This window comes from Labeo rohita, chromosome 12, assembly GCF_022985175.1.
Source record: "Labeo rohita strain BAU-BD-2019 chromosome 12, IGBB_LRoh.1.0, whole genome shotgun sequence".
Taxonomy (NCBI): domain Eukaryota; kingdom Metazoa; phylum Chordata; class Actinopteri; order Cypriniformes; family Cyprinidae; genus Labeo; species Labeo rohita.
This window is the reverse complement of record NC_066880.1, coordinates 12,508,962-12,533,741: the sequence shown is the minus strand read 5'-3', so window position 1 is coordinate 12,533,741 and position 24,780 is coordinate 12,508,962. Positions and strand designations below refer to the sequence as shown.

Genomic DNA, 24,780 nt, shown 5'->3' with positions numbered 1-24,780 from the left:
GCCAAATTTTACTGGTTTTGAAAATTACCGATACCGATAACAATAAAAATGCTTAATATCGGCACAGATAATCTGTTAACCCCTAGTTATTAGATGTCTTCTTGTGGTAGGTTGGTGTTTGGGACCTTTTTAGGAATTTTAATTCAACCAGATGTCAGAACAGAATGCATGTCAATGAGGTTATGTTATTTTTATTATATTATAAATACATTTTAAATGCTAGTCATACAGACCAGGATTTAACTTGAATACACCTTAACTATGAGTCTATTTCTTCCAATATATTTGAATTAAATTTCACTTTGAAAATAAATAAATAAGAATCAAAGAGTAATAATAAAAGTTTATATAATAAAAAAATAACACGAAAAGATAGAAAGGACTCCTATAGAGACTGGCCAGCAAGTCTCTTAAAAAAAAATATTCATAATTCAACATTTTTTTTCAGTTTCAAAAGGTTCCTGGAAAACAATTATTAGGCTGCTTGTTGACAGTCATGAGTATTCATTTTTATGGTTACCACTTGACAATTTCAGTCTCAAAAAATGTAATAAACATTCTTCAGAAATATCTCAAACCAACATGAATACAAAGATTACATTTCCAAGAACTCATTTTAAAAATTAAACTTCCAGACAATCTTATTTGACCCAAAAACAATAGCAAGCCTCCACACACAACTGCTCTTATCAAGATGAAACATATGAAAATGCAATGCAGTTTCCTTGAGATAAAATGTCTTTGTCTTTCATCCTCATCTTATTCACCCAGATAAGGGCTAGAGTTCAACGAAGACAGTCTGGGCTATAGGGCTAACAGCTAGGGGGAAACTGAGTGCACTGACTCCCCCGTGAATCAGTATTCTCTGGCAAAAACCACTAGCTGAATAGATTAAGAAACCAAGGACTCTACACCACACTGTCAATACCATTTATCTCACCCTCATTTATCTTAAACGAAAGCTTGGCTGGATGGGAACCATCTCTACCACGTCTAAGACATCGATGATGGTCTCACAGAAAAAAAGAAGCAGGATGGCGACAGCTGGTGTGACCAAATTAGGACCAAATGATAATACGGTCATTATGAGATGCCGGATATGAGCAATTTGTCACTTATGAGTAAATATTTAAAGAACGGTTATGCAAGACAAATGCGAGCAGGCAAACATGACACTGATGACCAGGCCAGAACAAGCTGTGGTATCCTGATATCCACATAATGCTTGTGGAAATATGGATCAGGCACCCCTGGTCTCTCTAATCGGTAGGGAATGAGTCACATTACCACTGACTTCCTGTGTTCGGATGTGATTGAAGGAATTGTATTGCTCCTGCTGTCTAGTCAAAGATTCATTATGTAAGTGGGATTTTGTGCACTACAAGGTACAACAATTCTTTCTATAGTAATATTGGGTAATTTTATTGGCATTTCTTACTATGATGCTGAGATAAATGACCCAAACAAAGCATTCAGGAAAATAAAGTGAACATAAAGCAATCCATAAAAAGATAATAGAGACTTCAACAGGAGAGCAAAGAAAAGAAAACAAAGAAAGCCTATAAAAGTGTGAAGACACACACAAGCCCGAGCAGAAGGAACACACCGAGGAGGCAAATTTGTGCACATGCCGGAACGATACTAGACATCAGCTGATCTCCCCTCCCGCTCCGTCACCATGACAACCCCATCCCCTGGGATGTTGGCATGACAACAGTGGAGAAGGAGACGGATGAAGGAGGAGGAGCGTAGCTGAGTTGCAGAGTGTATTGTTTTGGGGGGGAGGAGATTAACGTGGTGTTTATTTATTTATTTTTTGGATAATATCTCCGTAATGTTTTTTCTAGGACATGGCTGTCCCAGCCCAACCATTTAATAATGCAATCAGTGTCCTTGATATCCTTTTGTCTTTGAGCTGTTAGCTGTCACATAAATCATTTTAGCCATTTCCCTGACCTGTGCATTCTGTGACACTGGAGCAATAAATAAATGTGAGGGGCTGGGAAGGTTCAGCTGGGCAGTGACCTTTCCCAAATCAAGAGATGTTAACTGCTCTTTTCCAGCATCCAGGAAGCAATCAGAGATTTACTTACATAGGCTTTTTCTTATTTGATCTATGCACATAGTGATAATAGCAATAAAACCCTTTAATGCTTGTATTATATGAAGAAAAAAGATTTCTATTGAATTGAACTCTGGTAATAAATTTTATTTTGCATCATTTTATAACTCGCTTTTCAGACTACTAAAGTTAAATTAATTATATTAAAAAAAAATTGTGAAAGAAATTAATTATTTTATTCCACAAGGATGCATTATATGGATCAAAAGTGACAGTAAAGACTTGGATTTTAGTAACACAATAATAGAAATAGGCATTTTTTGCAATTATGCATCACAGTTTCCACCAAAAATACAGTAGCACAACAATTTTTAACATTAATAATAAGAAAACATATTTCTGAAAGATCAATGTGACATTGAAGAACGCAACAGTCGCTGATGAAAATTAAGCTTTGCCATCAACATAAATTGTAATTGTTACAGTATAATGTAAACTGTAGCTTAGAACGTCCACATAAATATACTGAAACCATATACTGGAAATATGAGATTCAAAATTCAAATTAAACCTGAAAATAAGGAGAAAGCAGAAAGTTTTCTGGTTTTAAAAAGTGTAAAAATAAGAAGCACTATCCAAAAAATGACTAAAAAATACCCCCTGAAAATAAAAATTAATAACAAATATTCGCATGTTTACGGTTCTCCGATTTAAGTGTTAAAGTAATCATTTTTACTCAAAAGTTTTCATTTTTTGGTGAACTATTTCTTTAATGGTCACATGACATGCATATAAAAACTAAATGTTTAACTGTTTAATAACTTATTTACTTTAATTTAATTTTTTTATTGTATTTTTAAGCCTTTTTGTTTGCTTGTTTGTTTGTTTTTTTGCGTAATTTTAAATTTTCCTGATTTTATTAATTATTAGCTTTTCATGTAGTTTTTACATTGAAGCAAAAGGAGGACAAACCATATGCTGAGAAATAATGAAATTCGTGTTAACTTCAGATTACTATTATTATTTTTTTTTGGGGATAATTTTACATTTTCCTGATTTGATTAATTATTAGCTTTTCATGCAGTTTTGCACTGAAGCAAAAGGAGGACAAACCAAATGCTGAGAAATAATGAAATTCGTGTTAACTTCAAGTATATTTTTTCACTCAAGCTGTTATGCTGATCATATAATATTAAAAAAAACAAACAAACAAGAAATTCCATTAAAAAAAGTCAAATAGAAAATGATTACTTTATATTGTAATCATATTTCACAATATTACAATATTTTTACTTTTTACTATATTTTTGATCAAATAAATGCAGCCCTGGTGAGTCTGAGACTTCTTTCAAAAACATTTAAAAAAACTGTATCATATAGTGCATATGTATACAATTAAAAACACAAATATCACTAAAGCCAATTTGTTCACTGATTTACAATGTATTTACTGAATCGTTCACTAAAAATAAATAAATAGCTCAGTGCTCAAATACTAAAAAGTCAGCATTACAGGTCTAAACCCATGTAAGGCTAATCCCCGAGACAAAGGGCTTGACCTGAGCTGTTTCAAGCAAAATGGAAAAATAATTTAGTGTAGAGCTACGTTATGTAAAGTGACCATGAATGAAAAAAAGACAAGATGTTCTACCAGTTTTAGCTCAAGATGAAATATTTTACATTTACAGCTTAAAATACTTTATCAAACCTGGAAGGATATAATCCAGTTTGATTTAACTATGAGGAAAATATGTGAAATAACTGTATTAGAGTACTACAATCTGAATAATCTCCAAACAAATTCTTGATAAGAACTGTTTATAAAATTTAATTCCGACATCTGGAATTAAAAATTCAATCTCTGTAATCATTAAAACGTATTTGCACTTCAAATTCGACTGACAATCATATTCTGCTTCTGTGTGAATGTTGCATTATGATATCAAAAAGGTAGATATTTACATTATAGAGTGGGATGCTCTTCATGGGCTTGTATTGCTTGACAGGGTCCATTTTGTAGAGGTGGCGATCAGTGATGAGCAATGCTCGGTCCTCTGCTTTATTGAAGCGATTGATCTGTTGAGACAACAATATTGCATAGGTTAACATTACATGCAAAGCAAACATCTGATACTGGTGCAATGATTCACATAAATGTCAGTCAGAGAGGATTCGATTATAATGAGAGATATACCTTGCGGACATTGCAGGAGAAAAGGACTCTCATAAACTTATCTTTCCTCTGCAGATCACTGGAAACGAGAGTAAAGGAAGACGCTGTCCCAGGACTGTCCTTTTTCTGACAACAGAAACAAACTTTGTGTTAAACATTGTAAACTAAATGTATTATCATTTATTTTAAATCAGATGGTTTTAGACACTAACCAGGTAGTTGCCCTCCCAGGCTCTCTGCAGTCCGAGATCTGCTCTCTGCCCCTTCAGACTCTCTAATGCGGCCACTTTAGCCCTGATCTGCACCATATCCTCTGGAGACAGGTCTTTAATGAGCGTCCAGGCCCACCATCTAAAATATATTTAAATAAATATCAAACACACAGCCATTGCCTGCAACATAAATTGGAATCGTCACAGCATAATGCACACTGAAGCTTAAAAAGTCCACATACTGAAACCACACTGGAAATATGGGATTCAAAATTTAAATTAAACCTAAAAATAAGCTTTCTGGAAACTTTCTATCAGAAAGTTTTCTGGTTTAAAAAGTGTAAACAAAAATCATAATCAAAAAAACTAAAACTAAAATGTTTAAATATTTAATAGCTTATTTTTAGCATTTCTTTTATTGTTTTGATTGTTTTCATTTTAAAATAAGGGTTTTTGTAATTTTACATTTCATGATTTTATTAATTATCAGCTTTTCATGCAGTTTTTGCCTTGAAGCAAGGAGGACAAACCAAATTTTGAGAAATGTTAATTTCAGGTAGATATTTCACTCAAGCTGTTATGCTGATAATACAAGTTGTATTGAAATGTGTGTTTTTTTTTAATACTATAGGTGTCATACACTAGCTTTGTGACTAGAATTTCAGGTAGATTTTTCACTCAAGCTGTTATACTGATAATATAAGTCATATTGAAAAATTGCTTATTTTAATACTGTAGGTGTAACCCTAGCTTTGTGACTAGAAATCATAATAGTAATATTACCAGTATTATTTTTATTTTGAGTGCTTTTTGTGTTTTATTGTTTTATTTTAAAATTAGGGTTTTTTTGTTTGTTTGTTTTTTTGTAATTATGCATTTCATGATTTTATTAATTATCAGCTTTTCAGCTTTTCAATATTACTGGTGTTTAGAAATCTAAACACCAGTAATATTTTTATTTTGAGTGCTTTTTGTTGTTTTATTTTGATTTTTTTATTTTAAAATTAGGGCTTTTTGTAATTTTATATTTCATGATTTTATTAATTATCAGCTTTTCATGCTATTTTTGTCTTGAAACAAAAGAAAGACAATTCAAAATTTGAGAAATAATGAAATTCATGTTAATTTCAGGTAGACTTTTCACTCAAGCAATTATGCTGATAATTTAAGTCGTATTGAAAAATTGCCTTTTTTTTAAATGCTGTAGGTGTCATACAATAGCTTTGTGACTAGAAATCTAAACACCAGTAATATGTTTATTTTGAGTGCTTTTTGTGTTTTATTTTAAAAATTAGTTGTAGTTTTTTTTTGTAATTTTGCATTTCATGATTTTATTAATAATCAACATTTCATGCAGTTTTTGTCTTGAAGTAAAAGGAAGACAAACCAAATTTTGAGAAATAATGAAATTCATGTTAATTTCAGGTAGACTTTTCACTCAAGCTGTTATGCTAATAATATAAGTTGTACTGAATTTTTTTTTTTTTTTTAAATACTGTAGGTGTCATACACTAGCTTTGTGATTAGACTTTTTTTATTAAAAACATTAGGGTTTTTTGCAATTTTACATTTCATGATTTTATTAATTATCAGCTTTTCATGCAGTTATCGTCTAGAAATCTGAACACCAGTAATATTATTTTGACTTTCAGGTAATATTATTTTGACTTTCAGGTTGTTTTCTACACTGTTTTCAGGGTCAGAGTTATGTTAAGGCTCTTGTGAATAGATCTGCAACAAGACTTTGATCCAAAGATCAATAAGTGCTTCTGGCAACAACAACAGCCCTGTTGAACACAAAAGAGCCTTTCCTTACTTAAAGACCCAAGAAATACACAACCCCATAGCAAAAAAAAAAAAAAAAAACATTTCCTTGTCCAACAATGATAAAGAACAGAAAGCATCGGAGTGAGTCAGAGACATTACATTGTTATGGTAACATTAGGCCAGATTGTGTTCCCCGCCATACGGCTGACGTTAACGCAGCACAGCTGGAGTCATACATGACTACCCCATGAGTCACACAGAGCACCAGTGAGCCTGTCCACTTCCTGCAACTCTGACCTGTTATAGATGTTCCTCAGTGCCTCCTCAAACTTGCGCAAGACCTTGGGAGGTGTGGGCCACTTCACATGTTTGCCGTGATCCTTCATGCCACGGACGTTTTTGAAGCGCCGGTTGACCTCGCGGATGTACGACTTAACCTTGTATCTCCTGTACGCCCGGATGATGATGAGGGCGGCACGCATGCGGCGGTAACGCATTCTGGCCAGTGTCCCGCGCCACACCTGTGTGAAAGAGTGAGAGAAAAAGTGTGAAAGATTACAATATTTCAACCCACTTCAAATATCACAATATGAAAAATCTCAAGCCAAACTAAACAATTACTAACTCAGAATTTGCATGTTTGACTAAATTTAAATGCTATTTGGACTACAATAAGTATATCTGACATGAAAAAAAAAAAAAGTTTTACTAAAATGTACTCTAACCTGCTAAAGTTTATTGAATTAAGCTGTAACTGAATACAGTTACCTTTTTTCTCGCATCCAGATGCATAATTTAAGTATTTCTGTTACTTCAAGTCTAAATATAGCATTTTTATGTTGTTTATTTGTGGATGAGAATACCCCTGGTAGAGATACAATATACCATGATGCCATATATAACACATCTGCTCCTGTGTGGAATTTAGCTAGACTCTCTAATAACACATATAATCTGATCTGTGGCACCCAAAGTGCATTTCCGAGGGTGTAAGGCCTGTCTTAGACATCAATAATAGATGATAATGGACCTCAGGGGAGCTGTTTGAGTGGCTCAGTACTCAGTAAAAATCCTAACCATATGTTGAATCCACTTTACATTGACTTAGGTGGGAAGAAGTGAAAGAAGTCTGGCAAATATGCCATCATGAACACATGGCTAAACTTGAAGTGTTGTTTTCCATAATACTATCTTAAATATTACAAAGATGCCTCAAGCATGCATTACACTGTATTCACATTAAAATTCAGTGTAAAATGAAATACAAATCAGCACTGTAGTGTGGGCGAGTATCCCTAAATGGTCTCTAGTCTTTGCCTGTGTGCTAGCACTGACCTCAAGGAAGAGTTTGCCTTTGAGATGCTGTACTACAGTGGCTGAACCCATTACGTAATGTAACTATGACTAATGCAGAGGGAGTGAGGAAACAGCAAGGCTCCATATTCATACTCAGCAAATCCGCTAGCAGAGGTCCTACATCACTAAAATGATGTACACGATGTACGCTTGTCACTTCTAAACGCAAACCGATCAATCGGTCTGACAGAAATGTAGCGCAATTCAGAGAATAACTTATTGATTTTATTGATTAGCCATTAATTATGATGTATTATCGAGTGCATAAGGGTAATTAGCTTTGCTAATTAGAGGTTGAGGGGTCAATTTCAAAGGTTTACAATGTTGCATGAGTTGCTTTAACTCTGAAATGTGCTTTATCTACAATTACTTTTTTAGTTTTAAAGTGGTTAGAAATGCAGCTGGTGATAATTTGCAATTTTAATGTCAAAACGTATTTACATATTACATAATAAAGAAAATGCTTATTGCATAACCTATTGTTTTTGTACATGTACAGTCAGTAAATGGATGAAAATTTAAATTGAGTTGCAGAAACAACTCCCTTCATACATTGTGTGTAATTGCACACTGCCGTGGATTTTATTCACACATGTATATGTGTGCATGCGCATACATATATTTGTATGTATCAAGGGCGTTTCCTCTGAGGAGGCAATATAGGATGAGAAAAAAAAATGTAGGAAAAAAATGTAGTACAAAAACAAAACAATGGCAATATCACAAAATATAAGATAAAAAAATCTAAAATTCACTTGTTTTTCTAAAGAAACTGTCCAACATTGATACCAGCAGGTAAAGTTACAGCTTGAGTCCGCATGTCTCTCGCCTCCCTTAGCCCTTTGAGTTTTAACAGACCCCCTTAAGCACACGTTGAGTTTGGTGGGGGGTAACTGAGAATGAATGAGGGAAAATCATATGACGCGATATGACTGGATATGACTGGTTATGATCAGCTATGATTGGCTCATACGATAAGTCCCGCCTCCTGTATTCATGCACGTTCCGCGTTCACGAATCAGTCTGAATGAACAATATAATGGTGTTAATGGGAAGACTAATTTAAAAAAGTAAGTAAACAACTCACATAGATATAACAATTTTGTTACATCAAAATAAGATTTTAAAATGGCATAAAAACATGATCTGTATGAGTTTTTAGTGAGTAATCAGATTGGTGAAATTTAAAGTAAATTGTGTCTGTGTCTGTGACCAATATTTATTGAGCTTTGATGACTGATGATCTGAAAAATTCAAAAATAGTTAAAAGTTAACTATTAAAAAGAATAGCTGAACATAAGTTCACAAATAAAATATATTGTTTTAATTGTTACTGCTTTGAGCTATTTTAAGTGTAAAATACTTAAAAACACTAACTTGATGAGATTTATACTTGGCTTTAATAAATAGAATATTGATTACATTATTAATGTAAAAATATAAAATTTAATTGTTTTTTTTTTCTTTTCTGATAGTGTAAGTAATGTTTATTTAACCAAGAAAATGTGACTAAAACATGATTTTACATTTGATCAAAAAGTATCAAATTAGCAAATAAATGTTTTACAAATGACAAATATTCCTAACAAAAAAATCTACTTTAATTCAATCATAAGCAATATAACAGAATGTCTGAGTGAAATCAGCCTGAGCTGTTCAAATTGTGTTTATGCTCATTTAGAGATTCACACTGTCCATGCTGATGACATTGAAAGTGCTTAAACAGTGGGGTGGACAGACGGTCTGTGTTTGTTTTTAGAGAGGATAGTGGTAGTAGACAACACCCGGGGGAATGTGGGTAAATCAGGCCAATAACAGGACCTCGACTTACCCCGCCCCCCTCAGTCAGCTTGTCTGATCAGCGTTTAACAAACCCAGCACAATACCACCTCTCCACAGCAGATTTACACTCATCAAAGCCAAACTGGAAAAAGCGAAGACAAGGAAGTCTGATGTAATAAATAATTAAAGCATAAATCTTTCAATCAAACCCTACTGTTTAACACTTCTTCTTTTTAATTTTCTTTTCAGGGCTGCAGAAAAAATTTGATTAAAAAGAACGAGTGTGACAAGATAAGATCTACGTTTTTTAATGACTGTGCAAACAGCTTCTTTATTGAAGCAAAATTTAAAAATGAATAGAAAGAGGCTGTTTGAATCTCTCACCCAGCAAAAGCAGGACAAAGAAAGTCTAGCAGAATCTATTCAGATGTGCCATCAGGTGTCAAAAGGCAATTACAGATGGCTGACAGAATGTGAGGTGACTTATCATTAATCAGAGACGCAGGCAGGCAAATCCCACAATCCCTCAACACACACAATTTCACACACTGGCAGGGCAGAATCACGGTCAGGGTATGTGACAGAGTTAAATGCATACACAAAAGATCCAAACCACAGACAACCCCACGAGACGGTGGGGGAGGAAGACACGAAGGAGCCATTTTCATAAATCAATACCATGTGCTTGGCAAACCATTGACTTGGTGATGGAAGCCTCCATCTTCTCTGTGTCCTCTGGCAGATTGTTGGACTTGAGTGTGTGTGTGTGTGTGTGTGTGTGTGTGTCTGGGCAAGATATTGGGGTGCTGCCACTTTCTCAGCCAAATAACAGCAAGGCTCCTTTTGCAGCTGTCACTGCCTTAATATTTGACTGCTGTAATACTATTTTTTTTTTAAATATATTTTTTTAGAATAAAATACGAGTGGTGCAAACTTAGGGTGTTACTATGCATTTGCTACCACATTCAAGGGCCAAAAAGGTAGAATGGTGGCAGAGAATGACACAGAAGGGAAGAATTGTCAAATAAAGTGTTTTTTTTTTTTGTTTTGTTTGCACACAAAAGTATTCTTGTGTTACAACTGAACCACTGATGTCACAGACTATTTTAATGATGTCCTTACTACCTTTCTGGGACTTTAACGTGTCAGTTGTGTTGCTGTCTATGCGGGGTCAGAAAGCTCTAGGATTTCAAGAAAAATATTTTAAAGAGTAGGTCATATGAGTTTTCAAAAAAATATCTTTTTTGCAGTTTGTAACGTAGATATCCTTCAATGTAAACAGACTGCAAAGCTGCTAATCAAAAAAGTGCACGATAAAGATATTGTCTCTCTAAAGAAAGAGACGGCTCTGAATCACCTTAACGAGTCGTTACATTTTCGAATCTTCTACCTGCTACCGATCTATGTCACTGGGTAACACATTAGCATAATTCCCACCTGCCCGCGAAATACAAACAGTCTGACCTGCCCAGAAACACTTCCGCTAAATACAAACAGACATGCTGTCTGACCTGTCCCAGAAACACTCGAGCCTTTTGTTGTATACTCGTTATTATGGCTTTTATCTTCCTTGGCTTCTAATCTTCTTTATTTGGGCCAACTAGTGTTTCCGAACCACAACCTGTAAGTACGATTGATATGTTATGTGTACATTTTCAATTGTGTGCTCAAAATAAACCACAATATTTCTTACTGAAATAGTTCTGATAATTCGCTGTAAACCTAAGAATTTCCTAAGAATGTATTCATGTAGACTGTCGTTGTTATAATTACTTTGTGTAATAATAAAGAATGTAGACATATACATATAGACATATAGTTGTTTTATCAGTTAGTCACGTTAGCACGGGTAACATATCCACCGTTATTATTTAGTGGTTTACTTTTATCTTCTGGGCATGATTCGCTTGCATAACCATTAAATAAAATGTTTTTATATCATTATTTCAAGAATGGATTGGAGCACTGTATTATTGTTTTGGTGCATCCTTTGATAAAGGTAGCCTGGGTTGCCAGGTTATCACAACAAAACCTGCCCAATTGCTACTCAAAACTAGCCCTAAACTAGCCAAATCGCATTTCAAGGGGGTCCCCATTAAAAATCACTTTTTTTTGTCAGGGTTCCCCTGGTAAATTCACATTCTAGGGGCTACATATGACATTATTGGGGTTGCTTCAACTGCAGACATCAAAAACAACCGCGGACTCAGCAACACAGATGGTAGCACTTGCTAATTTCCTCGAGTACTCCTATCTTTGCCAATCACAACAGACTTGGTCAGCTGACCAATCAGAGCAGAGTAGGCTTATGGAAGGGAGGTGTTTACGCTCTGAACTGATCCAATGAATTGTTTCGAAATCACTGAGAAATGACTATGTATAAATGTATATTCTGAAAAAACTGATCTTAGATGTACTTAAACCTGTTGTAGGGGACTATAACACTATATTAGGACACTTTAAAATATCATATGACCTTCTCTTTAATTTGTGTTTTGAAAAGGAACGAAGGTCTTACTCCAAAGCATAACATCATACATTTTACTCCACTACATTTTATAAACATATCATTGCTTATTTTGAAATGAAGAAATCAACATTCCAATTTGTGAATGAGTTAACTGCACTTCATGATTGATTCACAAATTTGACTAATCCGACTAAAGCTGTCCTCGAGTCAACAACTGATATAATGATCTTGTCAGAGTGCATCTCTAGATAAAAAACAAATTATTATTATTGCTACTTTGTAGTTCTAAAGTTGTTCTAAAGTACTGTAAGATATATTTAAAATATATTCTGATATATTTCTTCATTATTTGCCCAGATTAATGATCTTGGGCACATACAAAGTAGCTCTTTTCAAGGACAGAATGGTAAAGCACCTTCATTAGATGCAGTACATTTCCATTTCCCACTTTGCTAGTGATGGCGTGTCCCCATTAACCGTTGTCTCGTGAGCCGTCAGGATGGGGATATTGCAATCGTACATCACAGAACCGGGCTTACATTTCACAAAAACCTATAGTTTGACATGACAAGTATAAAAGCCCCAGATGACCTTGCTGAGTAAAAGCAGCTTCATTTTTCTATAAAACAGTGTTTGCTTACCACTGCAATCCGACACAGCAAAAGAAAGAAGATGCTGCAGAGAAGATCTGAGCAAAAACAAACAATCCTAAAGGAGGCATAAGGGATTTATGGGAGAAAATATAAGAGATTTATACAGAGTCTGACATCTCTGTGCATTGAGTGTTAGTTTGCCTCAGCAAATGCAATAAAATCCACATTGTGTTTGGCAAGGAGTCTTAAATCTGTTCTATCATTTTAGAAATTAGTGATATGGGATTTAACTCAGTCCATAAAATAAACAGAGAGCTTCTCTCATAGCAGAAACCACAACTAACATAGCCGATGATGTGGATGCTGGGGCTTGAACGTATTAAATATTAATTAAAAGGGAGGAAAATCATGAATAATGTAGTCACTCAATGTTTGTGTTTTGTACAGCTGATCCGATTTGCTTCAAATTGCCTCCATTCAAAGCCACATCTTGCTGATGAACCGCACAGAGGGTCATACAACGAGAGAGAGCATGGTATCTTGCATGTGCCCAAAGGAGCTCGCCGACAGAGCAAAGGATCCTGGGTATTTTCATCACCAACAGGAGAAGCGCTAAAGCGTAACGGCTTAGAAATGGCAGTGGAGTGAGGGGGCGGAGGAAGGCAATGGCACAGAAAAATGGCTGGGAATCTGTGAAGGAGTGGTGGGGTGAGACAGGAAATCAGTGAGGAGAAAGTAGGAGGTGAAGAATAACTGAGCATTGATTTGGGGATTGCGGGTTCTTTTGGTTTACGAGCTTAAAAAAGATGAAAGATAAATGCATCCCCATGAGCTATGCGCTGAGAAATGAGACTAAGACGAAGACAGAATAAGACGAAGCAGAACTCAGAGGCCTATAAACTAGGAGATTCATAGAGATGAGCAGTAGCAGTTTTAAATTGGGTTCACTGGGAGCATTTGGCACAAATGTTGGAACCGCTGGCAAAACTGGCAGACTTGGCACAAGTCAAACCAGTCTGCCATATGCTGATAAAGGGATTGTGTGTGAAAGAAAGATGATCCAAACCTTAAGACACACATATGAACCGTTTCAGTGTTTAGGGCCAAGCGTAAGCTGGTTTTTGTGCAACATAACACATTAGCGCCTGCCACTCACAGAAGATCGACACAAGTGATATCAGCTCTGCTGGGACGCGCGGTTATTGCCTGAAGGTATACAATGTGATTAATACACTGACAACATTCCCACAAATACCTTTTTTTCCCCCTTGGGGAACCCGAGATAAACCTGTGTCAGGATGACACCTTCATTCAGCTCTGAATCTATATGAAAGATCAAACAATCAATCTCTGATTCAAGAAGAGCAAAAATTTAACACTTTGACGTGTGCGTCTGCTCACAAATGTAGCAGTCCGTTGAGATTATGATACTTAAATACTGAAAACTAAGAGTTTGATATTTGGTGCAAGCGTAGTAAAAAAACATGTCAGTTTGTTTTAAAAAGCATCTCGATAACAGATACCCCCTGATACATCTTTTGAAATAGCGAATAAGATCTTGCAACGGGGGAGTGGTAAAAAACCACTCAATGCGCAGACAGGAGCTGACAGAATAGATGCTTTGATTTCTAATAACTGTCAGTCACTGAAGACAGTAAAGCGAGAGTGGGGAATATACACTAAGAACCCACAATCATTTTGTGTGACAGTGAAATGACACTGGCAGTCAACAAATCTGTCGTTCAATGTATTCTCAGGCTCCTGAAGACAAATAAAGGTAGAAAAGTCTGTAAAAATGCCACAAAGTAATGTGTGTTGTGCATTTATACAAACAAAATAAGAAAATGCTGTGAGTGGGAGGGATTTGGATGCCATATTGTTTTATTGTTGCCTTGTTGTTCAGTCTGCTGTGGTGTGAGGTCTGTTGTTGAAAAGTAATGGTGTCAATGAATCACAGGAACAGAGGGTGGTGCGGATATGGCACATTGCTGTCTCTGAAGCTGATTAAGTAAGTGCATGAGTCTGTGCCGTAATGAAGTCTCAAATAATTTCAGATCAGATTTCATTTTTGCAAACCAGCTGAATACAAAATGAAATATGATGTCTTATGAAAAACTGGATGCCGTCCCATTGTGATTTTTTGAGAAATTTCACATTACACACTACTGTTCAAAAGCTTGGTGATAATATGATTTTTTAAATACATTTATTCAGCAAGCTATATTAATTTGATCAAAAAGTATAAGTAAATACAATTTGAAAATTGTAATACTATTTCACATTACTGCTTTATTGTATTTTTAATAAATAAATACAGTTTTAGTACAACATTTTCTTTCAAAAATATTTTAAAAAATCTTCCTGACCCCAAGCTCTTGAACGGTAGTGTATAATGAGGTTAGATTAGGTTAGCTGAGGTAAGCCTTAAGGTCTAAGAATTTTATCATGACTCATAGGAGTAAGCAAGAAGAGTCTTGCACTTTGTGGGAGGACATTCGATTTTCAAATGCATATCTATTTATATAGTACCCAGAAGTATGTTCACTCAAAACTAAAAACATCTGTCATTGCACTAGGTAACAAAATACTAAAAAAGAGAAAGCTTTTTCACAATGGTGTTTGTACAATGAATGACACTGGTCTGATGTATTTGTTATTCATGCAAATACATTCATGTGTCCGAATAGCCACTGTATATATTCATATACAGTTAAAGTTTACACACACCTGCAAAATTACAGAATCTGCAAAATGTTAATTATTTTACCAAAATAAGACGGATCATAAATAATGCATGTTATTTTTTATTTAGTCCTGACCTGAATAAGATATTTCACATAAAAACATTTACATATAGTCCACAAGAGAAAAAAAATAGTTGAATTTATACAAATGACCCCGTTCAAAAGTTTACATATGCTTGTTTCTTAATACTGTGTTGTTACCTGAATGATCCACAGTGTTTTTTTTGTTTTTTTTGTAAATTATAGTTGTTCAGAAGGTTCAAATGCTCACTGATGCTCCAGAAGGAAAAACGGTGCCTTAAGAGCCAGGGGTGTAAACTTTTGAAAAGAATGAAGATGTGTAAGTTTTTCTTATTTTGCCTAAATATCATATTTTTTTCATTTAGTACTGCCCTTCAGAAGCTGCAGAAGATACTTGCATGTTTCCCAGAAAACAAAATAAGTTAAATTTACCCTGATCCCCAAATTCAAATTCTCAATGCACTGTGTTTCCTTCTGAAGCATCAGTGAGTGTTTGAACCTTCTGTAATAGTTGCAAATGAGTCCCTCAGTTGTCCTCAGTCTAAAAAGATGGATCTCAAAATCATACAGTCATTGTTGGAGAGGGTTCAAAAACACAAAAATGTTGAAAAACCAAAGAATTTGTGGGACCTGAAGGAAGGAACACCAAGCAGTGTAGCAATCACTAAACAAAAAAAACCCACACAGCTGTGGATCATACAGGTGACAACACAGTATTAAGAATCAAGCATATGTAAACTTTTGAACGGGGTCATTTTTATAAATTCAGATATTATTTAATCTTGTGGACTATATGTAACATCTTCTCTGTGAAATATCTTATTCAGGTCAGTACTAAATAAAAAGTGACATGCATTTTGTATGATCCCTCTTAATTTGGTAAAATAATTAACATTTTGCAGATTCTGCAAGGTCAGCAAGTCTAAGTTACACATAACATGTCTGAGGTATTGAGCTCAAACCTTTTGCAAAAAGAGGACGATCCTCTTCACCATCTCTGCTCTCTGCTCCTCCAGGCTGAAGATGGTTCGAGGGGTGCGAATGAAAACTTTGGTCTTGCCGTAGGCCACGTCGTGTTCAAACCCACAACCCTGCAGCAGACGTTTCACCGCCTCCTTATCAGATGACAGGTCGTGGTTGGGCCAGGTGAACTCAGAGATCATCTTATACCTAAAAGGTGAAAAGGAAAGGATATATTTACTAAATAGTTTGACATAGTTATTGTTTTACTGTTATTATTAAACAGGAGAAAGTTACATCTAGTGTAAATAATAATCAGGCCAAACAATTCTTTCGTTAATATAATATACTGTAGTTCAACAGCCTGTAGGCTGTTTACGGCAATGTACAGTATTAATTTTCCGAATTAATAAAGGCTTTAAACACAGCCTGTCCAATCAGAAGACAGAGTCTGAACTATGTTTCATAACAAACATTATATAATACAATCAGTGCTTATTTAAGAGCAGTCTGAGGCCGGACCCTTTGGACCAAATCCTCAATTTTCCAGTTTCACCTCTTAAGTAGTACATTATATTCCATGCACATCTGCAGCTGTGACAGAGACACAAATCACTCCTGCGAGTGCTGTTAACACTGCATTCTCAATTAGATGAAATTCAGCCTAACTCCCTCTCGGCGATAGACATTTTGTCAACTCAGGTGTTGAATCTCATCAAGTCATCAGATTTGTGGCAAGTGTGTTTGAGAGTTTTTTAGGGGACTATTTGTTTTGAGCAATATGCAGAGGCCTCAGAGACACTTCATCTTAAAGAAAACTGAGACTTCAAGAAAGAGTATCTTATAGGTTATGCTCAAGGATTCTGTTCCATATATATAGAGAATCACTGTATATTGAGTGACAGTACAATGTATGCTCTACCAACTCTCAAGGCTTTTAAAAAGGACTCAGCTTGTACGTCATTGTTACATAAAACCCTTTAGCAATTATGACACTTGTTGAAGGAGGGACTCCAGAGGATGACAGCTTTCACACCAACAGACATTGCATAAGATCTTCAGAATCTGAGTGATCAATCTGTAGTTTCAGATGTCAGTAGCAACCAAAGACGCAACAGTCTCACACAAGCTGTCACAAGAGCAATGAGTTGCAATTCATGAGCTGAAACCATACACAAATGCCAAATCATGCAGAACAGGAAATATAAAGACTACTGATACAAAAAATAAACAACACAATTATTAAATAATGCTTTGAAATTGACACATGCTGAGCATACAGATGATAAAAAGTGGGATGTTCACCTTTGAAGGAACCGTGGGTAGGTTTGTCGGTTAGCAAAACCAGCTCGTCGCACCCGGACGTTCTCCAGAAGGCCCAGGTACTCCACTTGGTGCTTGCAGCGTTCGTGCTCAAAGAGCAGCGGTGATTTAACATCATTTGGCTTTATGCAACGCACATAGTATGGCTCCTATATAAACCAAAAGAGAATTCAATTTCCTATGTAGCTCTGCTGTCCATTTCCTCTCACATAAAAAAAAAAACCTGAAATCAATATTTATTGCCCACATTTGTATTCATTTACTAAGCTGCCTTGTAAAAAGCACAATAATATGCATTCATTGGTCATTATTGCAAAAACTCTATATATTCCAGTGACTGTCTGAATTATAACTAATATATTATATGAATCAGTCATGCTCTGCCAAAAAAGTTTCAAACACCCACCTTGCTCGCCAAGTTCTCCACCAGAGAGATCATGGAGTTTTTGAAGAGTGTGGCAGCAGTCAGGGGTCGTTTGGTGACCTCTGTGATGCTCAGTTTGCCCTCTGGCCACATGGCCTTCAGCACAGGGTTTGAGCTGTGAAACAAGGAAAGAGAAGGACAGATATAAGTCACGGATCTTGTGTGGCATCTGGCAGGTATGCAAATAAGACTGGAGGGACGTATTTTAAGGTAATACTGACCTGTTGTAAAGTAACCTCTTGAAGTCTTGAAACAAGGTGTCCTTGTTCTTGTCAATAAAGCCCACAACAGAGTAACTGAAACAAAACAACCACACCAACTAAATTACACAAATATACAGAGATAGTCTGCACACAGCAAATTGTTGAAGACTTGAAAGGATAGTTTTCACAAAAATGAAAATTCTGTCATTAATTACTCACCCTCATGTTGTTCCACACCCGTAATTTAATTAAGATATTTTTGATGATTCAGGAGCTTTCTGACTCTGCATAGACAGCAATGCAACTACCACGTTCAAGACCCAGAAAGGTAATAAGGACATTGTAAAAATAGTCCATGTTAGTTTCAAAACTAATTTTATGAAGCTATGAGAATATTTTGTGTGCAAAGAAAACAAAAATAATGACTTTTTTCAACAATTTCTTCTCCTCTGTGTCAGTCTTCAACGTTTGTTGACATGAGTGCCATGTTGCAGGACGTGAACATGTGGTACTCTAGTGAATTATGGTTGAACCACTGATGTCACATGGACTATCTTTCTAGGCCTTAAATGTGGTAGTTGCATTGCTGTCTATGGAAGGTCAGAAATCTCTTAGATTTCATGTTGCAAAGATGAATGGATGTCTTACGGGTTTGGAACGACACGAGAGTGATTAATTAATGACAGAACTTTAATTTTTGGGTGAACTATCTCTTTAAAGCTGAATTGTGCAATTTCTTTGCCTATATCAACACAAAAGGAACTTAAAAAAAATAATGACTGTTTTGAAACAGGTTTCTCTGAACATACCCTCCATCTGCAAGAAAGTCCAGCATTTGAGTTCCAGAAATAGAAATCCCATTGCATTATTTCAACTAATATTTCAAATAATCATGTTTAACCATGTTTTTTCCAATGCTTTTGGAAAAATGAATGGAAAAAATACTTCTAGAACGAAGTCTGATGAAAAAGTGGACGGGCATTGCTCGATTACTATTGGTCAATAAATATATAGCCCCGCCCCCACACTCATGCCATTGGTTGAGTCTATGTTGCTGTGTTTTGAAACCACACAGAGACGCAAAGCTCAAATTTTTCATGGAATGAAACTACAAACGGCTAACTTGGATAAGATATAGTACTTTACCATCGAAAAAATAATACACTTCACCTTTAACGCTGATCTAAATATGACTGTTGTAGTAAATGCTTAAGCCTCCTTCGAGACGAGCATTATTATAACTGACACAAAGAGAGCTCTGGCTCCTTAATTGAAAATATAATTTTAGATATCCTTCCCCTACCCATTTCTCTCTTTCACACACACACACACACACAAAGGAGCCTGAACATCAACAAGGCGTTTCAATGTGGTGTCACTTCACACTTACACCCACAGAACTTTGGGAAATAACTGACAGCCTGCAATCTGGCAAACCGCTGAAGTGAGAATACAAAACTGCATTCACATTCGGAATCAACTTGTTTTGGTAACCAGCATTTACATCATTCAGAGTGACTAACATGATTGCGTCATTCAAATGTTTATTTACCAAACCTTTTCAGTCCGCACCCAAGGGAAGAACTACATCTCTTTCCACTTAGTTAAGCCTTCTGTGGGTTACTAACGGTGCTTTTTAATTACTGCATTTAGGGCTTATGGTCCAAAACAGCAGAGAGTGCACTTACACCACATCTCCAGCATAATGACGGATGCGGAAGTCTCGGTCAAACTCCAGGTTTTTGTCCGTGGGGGAAAGCTGTGGAGATAAAGATGGAAAATTAGTTTTTTTAGAACAGAAAATAGACTCTCGAAACTCCTAATAACACTTGGAAAGCAACAACAAATTTTTGCAGTAAACAAGCCTGCAAAAGTGCAGCAGCGTCAGAGAAAGAGTGAGGCAGCTCAAACACTGGGAGGGAGCTTCTAAGTAACTCTGCGATTATGAAAGATAGATGAGATGCGCACTTCTATCTAGCATAAGACGGCAGAGCTAAAAAAGCTGTGCAGAAAGAAGTTCAGTGAAAGACTGTGAAAGAGATGGTGCCCTTTAAACTACACTATCTAGGCTTGAGTGGCAAGTGTGCCTACTTTAATTTAATTATTCTACCTAAACTTTTAAAATTGTTAAAAAAAACTGATTTATCAGAGAGGGAAATTTAAAAGATTAACATTAAACATTTTTTCTAGTGATTTTTAAATGCATTTTAAATAAATACATTTTAAACAAATCAATTCTTAAATATATATAGTTACTGTTATACATCTTTTTTTAAAAAAATAAATGTTTTAACATAAAGAAACAGTCTGAAAATGACTTAATCTAAAATACCCATGTGTTTTATAATGCATATGCAAATAGCCTTTAAATATATATTTTAAAAATGTAAAATTTGCAACTGTGCATAAACTCGCTCTAAGACCCTGTTATCAGAGCCAGACCACTCCTTGAGGAGCCTCAGTATGCTGTGTGAGGGCAGCTAGCGCAGTTATATAAGACTCACTGTCATTCATAAAATACAGCAGTGACATCAAAGGCAAGCAGCCTCAGCTCTCATTAAGATACAGAATGCTGCTGATCCACTGCATGAACAGGGACGCCCGTTTCTGCGGATTAAAGCAGAACGGAACAATGACACTCCGCATCCCTCTAGCCACAAGCCGTCACATGCCCACACGCTGGATTAATTAAAGGATTGAGTATCAGTAAGTTTTAGTGAGCTTTTGTGTCGCAGTCTCTATTGTGGTAGACGCCAGCATCTCTATTCTGTGTCGGGTGCCACTTTATGGGTCTCTGTTTGGTTTGTGTATGTGGTGACTCACTCAGTTCATTTTAACTGCAATACAGATAAAACGGCCCTCTAAGGGAACGGATGAGAAGCTACTATCTCCACCAGAGAGGACAAACTCTGAACACTTCACCCGAAGTGGAAAAGCAATCAGAATCAATTTGAATGGATGGCTGAAACTGCACTGAAAAAAATATTGCAATGGAGATTCGTATTTGATGTGGGACATCTGAAGACTGCATTTTCTAAGTGTTTAAGTTCTTTATGTGTACTACCCAGACCAGGCTCCAAACACACTCACTAGGTCTCTTAAAAAACATGATACAGTATATTTCAATTAGTCATGACCGGAAACACGCAGGCAGATGCAACAACACAATGTGTGCATAAAATGAGGTCTCTCAGTGTAATCATTGAGTATATGGAGCCACACTGCATATGCCATTTTACAAAATAGAGCACAGATGATTGAAAGTTAAAATGGAGATGAGTCACAGCAGGATATGAAAAGCATCTAAACAAAAAAAAGGAACGGTGAGAAAGAACAAGTTTACACCTTTAAACCTCAAGCATTTTTAATAGAGAGAAGCAGTCATTTAACAGTATTTCACAACCTTGTTTTTTTACTTCTATTTTATTAATCTATTTTAATAATTTACTTCTATTTTAATAAGAGCATTTAATTTGTAACTGCATAACATTTGTGATCACAGATCACAGATCACAGATTTGTGTTTGCATTTCCTATTTACACAAAAAACACTGTATTTGTATAACTGTATTTATTGTGATTTTGATTTCTGTGCTTTGGAATTTTAGAACTGAATTCTACTTTAGAATTTTAGAATGATTTGAACGTTTCAAATCAACATATTAGAATTACTTGGATCATGTGACACTGAAGACTGGAGTAATGGCTGCTCAGCTTTGCCATCAAAGAAATAAAGTATATTTTTCAATATATTAAAATAGATTAAAAATAAATTTCGCAATATAACTGTTTGATTTAACTTGTTTGAGACTGATGAAGAGAAACACTCGCCTATTGTCATGATAGAGCTTGGAAGTGCCAGGATAATTTTTAATATAACTCCAATTGCAAAATTACAAAAGCAAACAATGTGCTAATTTTTTGCTACAGGAGGCCTGGGCACAGACCCAGCTCAGGGTGAGTTTAGGTACAACTTTATCAAAATGCACTCCGATTGTGTTCTCATGCTGCATTTACACCGAAGAGGGAAAGGAGAAATGAGCAGACATCGTACTTTTTAAAGTATATTTTTAAAGTATTTTTTGGCTTGTTTACAACTTTTATTTATACAATCTGGATTCAAACCCACATCATCTACACAGTTTGGGTCCAACTGTGCTAACCTCTACAAGCACTCTAATTCTACCCGGTCCTGATTTACCGAGTTTAAAAAAAAAAAAAAAAAGTGTTTGATTGTACAGACATGTTTAATCCTGGATCCTGCTGGTCGCACAGATGCCTCCCCGCCCTCCTACTCCAAGCTCTATTCTCACCCCCCCAGGACCACACCATCCTGTCTAACACCTGTGCTTCTCAATACAGAGTGTTGGTTAAGCCAACCAAACAAACACAGCAAACATGGCAAAGGCACCTGCCAACAAATCCCAAAATCTGCCATTCGCACAACGACACAGCCAACAGCAGCCAAGTATCCAAATCACAGTGGATTCAAACACAGAGGACAATATACTGTAACAGTAAACTGTGAAAATATTTGAGTTTATAACTATTTTTTTTTTCAAATCCTTGCGACTACGTAGATATGCAGCAGAAAGAAAAATAGGGCTCATCAAATGTGATCCACAAAACCTTATTATTGAATTTAAATCAGTTCAAGAACTGAGGAGCAAGGACTGAAAGAATAAAAAAGAAACAGAGGAATTCAAGATGTCTTCATGAAGTGTGAACGTTTTTAAACTTGGCTTTTTTCATCATACACCAAAATACACAAGGCGTACATCATGGATATGAGTTGGAAAGATAGATGCATCATGCAAATTGGATGCACTTTCGAAAGGTCAGCGGTAAGCAAGGTCAAACTTGAAATCACTTGAGTTCAATGCACTGGCCAATGCTAACATGAGTCATGTGGAAACAACCTCAAGAAAAACAACCTAGCTAATGCTAAACTTAAAAAGCTGTGTCCAAAATCCAGGTCAATTGATGTGTCAATGCATGTCGCACTGGGAATTCATGCACCAATTATCAGGTAACGTACGTGCTAAACGTGTGTCGGTGCTTCACACGTCAGCACAAAAACAACGCAATTACTTCCACTATGATAGAAACAAGTCATGATCTCTTCCTAATGAACAGTTCTGCAGAAGAGCAGGCCACCGAGGCCAGCGGAGCTCTTCTCCAGGAGCAGAAACCAACAGCTAATTGGCTGGTTGCTTTGGCCTACACAAGCCTGATTGTATAATGAGCCTGCTCTTGGCTTCACACAACCAGGCATCCATGTGCTCCCATGGCAGCATCCGCTCACACGGCCACACCTGCAATCGGCACATGATGAAGAGAGGGAAAACAAGGGGTGGGTGAATTGGGATCAAAGAGAAGAACAGGAGAAAGGAATGAAGCCCCTGACGCTTACCACTTGTGTCACCAAATAACAGTAATTAAAAGCTGATGGGAAAAGAAGCATTTTTATAACACATCTGCAAGGATCAAAGCCATTTTAAGGGTGCGATGAGAAAGTGGAAAGCACGGAGAACACCAAGTGCCTGCGAGGCATATGAAGGAAGACGTAAACAAGCTGATAAAGCACAGAAGGTGAAAGTGGCTGTAAATGAAGCACATTATTGAGATGGATATGGCAGCTTGAGGCTAGATCTGCCATTGCATCTAATGTTTTTATCTTAGATAAAGCATATAATGTCTATACAGACTGAGGCAAACTCTTTATTCAAGCAATTAGATATAAAAGTGAGGCTTCCGCCATCAAAACACTGTTTTGCAACTAAATTTCTGAGCCTTGAACGTGGTGTTTGCATTGCTGTCTATGCAGGGTCAGGATGCTCTTGGATTTCATCAAAAATAGCTTAATTTGCGTTCTGAAGATGAACAAAGGTCTTACGGGTATGAGGGTGAGTAATGAATGGCAGAATTCAAATTTTTGGGTGAACTATCCCTTTAAAATAGAGTTATTTTAAATAAAAACAGTTATTTTAAATTGGAATAATATTTTGCAATATTCATGTATTTTGCTCAAACAAATGCATAATAGAATTCTTTCAAAAACTATTTTTAACGTAGTAACAGTAGTATTTTGTACAATGGCCACAATAAAAAAAAAACTAAAATTACGACATTAAAGTCGCAATATTTCAAGAATAAAGTCGAAATTGGGAGAATAAAGTCAAAATATTATGAGAATAAAGTTGAAATGTTTTAAAAATAAAGTCAAAATGTTTTGAGAATGTCAAAATGTTTCAAGAATGAAGTTGAAATTCCGAAATTAAATCGTAGCAATTAAAGTTATAATATTTTGAGAGTATAGCCTGTGCATGCAAATGGCCCAGATTGGGAGCACTGGGAGAAGTTGCCAAGCCACCGGAATTTATTTGAATATATGTGGGATTATGAGCAGAAATGAGGGACAGTATGCTTGGAAATAATATTCCACGTCTTCGATTGCATTCATTAGCCCTATTTGTAGTGCCCAGCCCCCCAATAATAGCAATAAGCTTTGTGCTTTGTTGCTTTTAATATAACACAGCTCAGCTTTCAAATTCTGTCAGTTTTATTATGAAATATAAATTTCAAGTTTTTCCTCTTAATTTCAAGTTTATAGCATGATATAAACGTGAAGGAACATCAGAAAGAATAAAATCCAGGCCATTTGCATGCGCAGTAGGCTAGAATATACTC

General features: G+C 35.9%; 1 protein-coding gene across 1 annotated transcript in view; it reads right to left on the bottom strand.

Annotated features, from left to right (window-relative positions):
- myo1d (myosin 1D) overlaps positions 1-24,780 on the bottom strand; it is a 79,092-nt gene that overhangs the window by 26,432 nt on the left and 27,880 nt on the right. Inside the window, exons 12-20 of the mRNA XM_051124892.1 lie at positions 19,779-19,849; positions 18,109-18,183; positions 17,870-18,002; positions 17,446-17,612; positions 16,143-16,350; positions 6,512-6,735; positions 4,448-4,586; positions 4,257-4,361; positions 4,025-4,138 (exon numbers count right to left, since the gene is read on the bottom strand). Of these exons, the coding sequence (XP_050980849.1) occupies positions 4,025-4,138; positions 4,257-4,361; positions 4,448-4,586; positions 6,512-6,735; positions 16,143-16,350; positions 17,446-17,612; positions 17,870-18,002; positions 18,109-18,183; positions 19,779-19,849 (1,236 nt within the window). The remainder of the gene's footprint in view (positions 1-4,024; positions 4,139-4,256; positions 4,362-4,447; positions 4,587-6,511; positions 6,736-16,142; positions 16,351-17,445; positions 17,613-17,869; positions 18,003-18,108; positions 18,184-19,778; positions 19,850-24,780) is intronic.